The 5,563-nt window shown below is 46.0% G+C and overlaps 1 protein-coding gene across 1 annotated transcript in view; it reads left to right on the top strand.

Moving 5' to 3' along the window:
• Positions 1–5,563, top strand: part of LOC106814050 (muscle M-line assembly protein unc-89-like) — a 15,702-nt gene that overhangs the window by 3,007 nt on the left and 7,132 nt on the right. The window contains exons 2-4 of the mRNA XM_014818670.1: positions 134–286; positions 536–704; positions 897–918. Coding sequence (XP_014674156.1) covers positions 149–286; positions 536–704; positions 897–918 — 329 coding nt within the window. The 5' untranslated portion in view covers positions 134–148. The remainder of the gene's footprint in view (positions 1–133; positions 287–535; positions 705–896; positions 919–5,563) is intronic.

The following is a 5,563-nucleotide window of genomic DNA, read 5'->3' as shown; positions in this document are numbered from 1 at the left end:
TATCGATGCACGGCAATACATCTACACAAAATAACACGTGACTAACTCATTACCAAAGAATTATACCAGGAGGACGTAAGCACTCGATTTTAAGCGTTGACAGTCTCGTTGACAGCGCTTCTACCTATTCCAGTTGTCGCATTGAGCGATGGGAGTGCTAGAGGAGTTTGCGCCAACCTTCGTGCAAAAGCCGGGTTTGAAGCGCAAAGATGGCGGATTGCGAATCGAATGCGAGATACAGGCGTCGCCGCTACCAACGGTGAAATGGTCAAAGGGCGACCAGGAGGTAAAGTTACCCACGCCACTCTGTAAAAAAAATATCAAAGGTACCAACGATGAAATGGTCAAAGGGCGACCAGGAGCTAAACTTACTCGCGCGGTAGCAGACAACGTGTAAGTGGATACTCCACGTGGCGAAGAGATTGTCGGTTGAGGATGATTCGGGCGCGCTTGCTTGAAATGAAATCATGAAATCTTGAAGTGAAATGAAATCTTGAACTGAAATCATCGCGATGCATCCGTTCTGTTCGTGTAGGTGAGGGAAGACGAGCATCTGCGTTGTGGGATCGATCAGACAGGTGGCAGTCTCTATGTTGTTTACGTGGAGATCAAGAACGCGACACAAGCTGATGCAGGACAGTACAGCCTGCGGGCCTCGAATAAACTTGGCAATGTCATTTCTACAGTGAATTTGGACTTTGAAGGTTGGTTACTGGAGTGTTGAATGTTAGTGGAATGCCCATTATCAAAGTTTCGCGAGCCCTATGTATACAGATATGTATTTATCTAGTGTTAGCTAAAAAAAAAATTTGGGCAGAGAATATTATGAAAAAATGATATATCACAGGCATCAAAATACGTATATTGTATTAACTGGCAATTTTGTTTGTTTGCAGCCCCAGGAAAACCTGTTCCCAAGTACGTATCACAACCGCAGCAGAAATAGAGATATCGCAGATATTTAATCTTTAATCATTATGTGTATATGGAAATATACAGAGAGAGAGAGAGATGGCGAGAGAGAGAGAGGGAGAGAGAGAGAGAGAGAGAAAGCACATGAAAGAGGAGAAAGAGCAGAGACGAGACGAGAGAGAGAGAGCCTGCCGGCGACCGAGAACCGAGTGACGATAGCCGAAAAAGGGTTATGTGGTGTGTGCGTGCCGTCGCGTGCGTGCCCGTGCGTGCGTGCAGTGCTGTGCAGTGCGGTGTCCCGGGTTCGTGCTGCCGTTTTGGGCGTGCGTTGCCCCTTCCCGTGCGCCGTGCTGGAACCACGTGCGTGCGTGCGTTTGCGTGTGCGTCTAGTGCGTGGTGTGTTGTGAAAGATGAGAGAGAGAGAGAGAGATGATATAGAGAGAGAATGACTGGATTAGAGGATAAAGATAAAGATTAGAGAGATAGAGATAGAATAGAGGATAGAGATACAGATAGCAATAGAGATAGAGATAGCAGATAGAGATAGAGATAGAGATAGGAGAGAAAGAGGAGACGGAGAGAGAGATAGAGCAGAGAGAGGAGGAGAGATAGATGATAGAGCATAATTTATAGGATAGGGATAGAGAGAGAGAGAGAGAGGAGAGAAGCACAGGAGAGAGAGAGAAGGAGAGACGAAGCGCCTTGCGCAAGTCGAGACGAGAGAGAGAGAAGGAGAAGAACTAGAGACGGAGACAGACGGACCTCGCGCCCACTGCGCCGAAGTCTCCTCGGCTCCGCGTGCGAAGAGATGGAGAGAGAAGAGATGATGGAGGACGAGAGATTAGAGACTGGAGAGACGAGACTATACTGCCGCGGACGCGCGAGTACGAGCATGAGAGAGAGAGAGAGACAAAATGAGACGATGAGGGTGGAGAGAAAGAAGAAAGAGATGACGCGCGCGATTATGCGAGAGACCGGAGAGAAGACGAGAGATGAGAGAGAGAGAGAGAGAGAGAGAGAGAGAGAGAGAAGGGGCGGCAAAGCGGGGAAAGAGAGAAGACCGATGTCGGTGGACAGGGGGGGGTGAGAATGGGAGGGAGAGAGAGAGAGAAGAGCAGACAGGAGAGCAGAGGAGAGAGAGAGAGAGAGAATGAGAGAGAGATGAGAGTGAGAGAGAGAAGAATAGACTATGCCAACCAGACAGTAATTAACTGCCGGGCTAACAGGAAGACATTCGCAGACGTTCATATTACAGTAATCCATTCGCAGCCGAGATCTTCACTTCTTAAACTACTTCACGTCTACATCGGCGATGCTTCGAGTCCTCGCCGTCACTGCGCCATGTTTCATTCAATGCTGTAGAATTGATGCAGGTCGACGGACAACCACCCACCTTCTGCGTGAAACTACAAGTGACGGCATGACAAGGAACGCCAATTCGCACTCGTCTTCACCTGCGGAATACTGCGCCGACCCGAAGGCCCGGAGCGTCACGTGGCTGCGCACGACGTGCGTCTGAACGCCGACGTCGGCCGCCACGCGTCGTAGCTGGACGCAGACGGTTCGATGCGCCGCCGTACATACGCAGCCATGATTTTCCCGCCGGCTTGTTTATTCGCGTAGGGGCTGCATGGGGCAAGGGGGGAATGGGGTGGGAGTAGTCATGGACGGGTGGGAGGGATGCGGGCGAATGTTTATTATGGCTATGCGTAGTGGTAAAGCCAGTGCCGCATGTCGAACGTCTGTCACTGTAGGGTCATAACTTCTCACATATCACTGCACATATATGAAGTTAACTAGTAAACGCATATTCGATGAGTTGTGATTTTTGTTATTTTTTTTTTTTTTTTTCGTTTTTTTTTTTTTTTTTTTTTTTTTTTTTTTTTTTTTTTTTTTTTTTTTTTTTTTTTTTTTTTTTTTTTTTTTTTTTTTTTGTTTTTTTGTTTCTTTTTTTTTTTTTTTTTTACCTGCCCAAAATGAAATGCGTTCCCGACATAATGTAGGACGGAAATACGAAAGCATAAAAAAGAACGTCGTAAAGCCATATGTAACGCACTTCACACTCCGCGCCGCTGGAATCATTTAATCTCGCAGTCGTATAATCGCGCGTATCGATATATACAAACCTGTCGTCCGTTGCAGGCAAAGTCTCGCACGATTGCCAACCTTGCTCCGGTGACCGTTTCACGGTCGAAGTGCGGAAGCTACAAGACATCGCAAGAAAGTCTCGCCGAGAGACAACGGGGCACGAATCTACGAATCATCTGGGAGTTGTAAGTTGTTTCGCCTGTGCGCGGCGTGTTACCCACTACGTTACATGCGCAACGCCAATGCGCATATCACGAAGTGAATCATTGAAGAACATGCTATACTTTACAATACACGAAACTATTTTCGACAGATTCAAAAGCTCCGTTTTGAAAATTGCTATTGCGGATTATATTGATTGTCTGTAAACCTTTTCCATTAGATAACCTTATTTACTTGGGAAAAATGCTATTATTTCAATTCCTTCATATGATACACTTTTGCACGCATGATTAACAATAATCAAGTCGTTATATCACAGCCCCCGGCAATTGGCTTTTCCGAAGAAGGGCTATCAACCAACGTTCACCCACAAGCGTGATCCCAGCAGTCTGGAGGATGCGATACTATCACGTTTTGAGTGTCGTCTCAGCTCGATCCTTAAGTCAAGCCATTCGTGGTATCATCGGCGACAAGCAGATGAAAATGTGTGATTCGTCGCTCCTACCGCGACTCTCGGAGCGTTACCAATTGCTCCGCATGTCTTCCCTTCTTTCTCGTTCTGGCTCCGTTCTCACCCTCCCTTTTTCTCTCTCTCTCCTCCTCCTCTCTCTCTCTCTCTCTCTCTCTCTCTCTCTCTCTCTCTCTATCTCTCACCCTCTTACTCTCTAGCGCGCGTGATCTCGTTCCTATATGTTTCTCTTTCGCATGTGCTATTTCTTTCGCTCTTTCTTCCTAATTATTTTTTTCTTCTCGTTCCTCGCTCGCTTTTCCAACGTTTTTACGTCTTTCTGTGCCCTCTCTCTCTCTCTCTGTCTCTGTCTCTTTCTCTTTCTCTTACTCTCACTCTCTGTTTCGTACTCTCTCCTTATGTGCTGCTTTCAAATAATTAAAATGAATAACGATGCGTGCTTTCTATGCATGCACACTCATCACATTGGAACTGACTCGCAGGGAGAGTGGTCGCTGGAAGATGTCAATGACTGGTGGTCCTGACTTCCTGCTCACGCTTGAGATCGGCCGCGCCGTCGCTAGGGACGCTGGGGAATATCGCTGCGTCGCCACCTCTAAGCGCGGCGAAGCCACCTGCAACATCACGCTGTCGTTTGAAGGTATGGCAAATTGTGCGGCTAGTTAAGGCATTGCGAAGTGCCGAGACGGGTGGGTGAAGTGTGGGTGTTAGTTGTCGAAAACTACGGCCAATTTGTACCCATGCAATTTTTTAAACGTATAGAACTTGTGGACATGGTGTAAATAGCGGTGTATAATATTGCGCCCATGTTTGTAGAAAAATGTAGTACTTGCAAGTATCTACCGGAATATAATCGACCAACTGATAATTCGTCAGAGAAATTTATTCACGTGGTAACGCAATTTTCAGTTGCAACAGTGTGATTATGGCGCATAGATGTTACAGCATTAACGCAATATAATTGGGTTATTACATCAGTTCATCACGTGTCCGTATATATGCAGAGGCGGCCGGCAAAAAGTTGAAGGTGAGCCACCTAAAGGCACCCAGGTACCTGCAGAAGCCGACGCTGCGGCTTGAGGGTGGCGTGCTCATCATGGAGTGCATCATGGAGGCAGACCCGCAGCCCGAGGTGCGCTGGTTCCACGACAACACGCGCCTGCAAGATGGCGGCCGCTTCCGCGTCAGAACCGCGAGACAGCAGAACAACCTCTACCTTCTCGCCCTCGAGATATCCGTAAGTATAGCGAGATGATTGTCATACCGACTGTCTTCTTTAGTTAAAGCTTCGACAGGAATATAACACTAGATTAGATAGATGAGATTTAACAAATAGAAAGGTTTTTCCTGCTATAGAATAAAAAGAATTCAAATTCTATGGACAGTTCGACACAGAGTTTTCGGATTGGAATATACGAATCTCTGTCTAATTGTCTATTAGCCAATGGCATCTTCAGATGCTTATATTCGGGAGAAAATTTCGATTTCGTTGTGTATGCACAGGCCTCGTACCCAACAATCCGTATAATATATGTAATAATATAATATATAATATACTTTATATTAGATATTTATATTATATGATAGCAACGTTATTGTGCAGCACCGTTGCCTTTCATTGATTGATATTATTCGGGAATTGCAGCAACCGAAGCTGAGCGACGGAGGCGTCTACAGATGCTGCGCAACCAACGGAGTCGGCGAAAGCAATGCCAACATAACTCTGAACTTGGAAGGTCAGTCAGTGCTGCCCTTGTGCAAATGAATCCTGCACCAGATGCTCTGTGCTAATGACTTCGGTGCAATGCTAATACAGTACTGATAACGTACCTAATAAGACGTTGGTTTTTGGCTCATTGTGACAATAGCTATGCGAATAGTAAAAATACTATATATATATATATATATATATATATATATATATATATATAT

Source organism: Priapulus caudatus, unplaced genomic scaffold (genome assembly GCF_000485595.1).
Source record: "Priapulus caudatus unplaced genomic scaffold, Priapulus_caudatus-5.0.1 Scaffold0, whole genome shotgun sequence".
In the NCBI taxonomy this organism is placed as follows: Eukaryota; Metazoa; Priapulida; class Priapulimorpha; order Priapulimorphida; family Priapulidae; genus Priapulus; species Priapulus caudatus.
The sequence above is the reverse complement of the archived record's forward strand: the minus strand, read 5'-3'. Positions and strand labels throughout refer to the sequence as shown.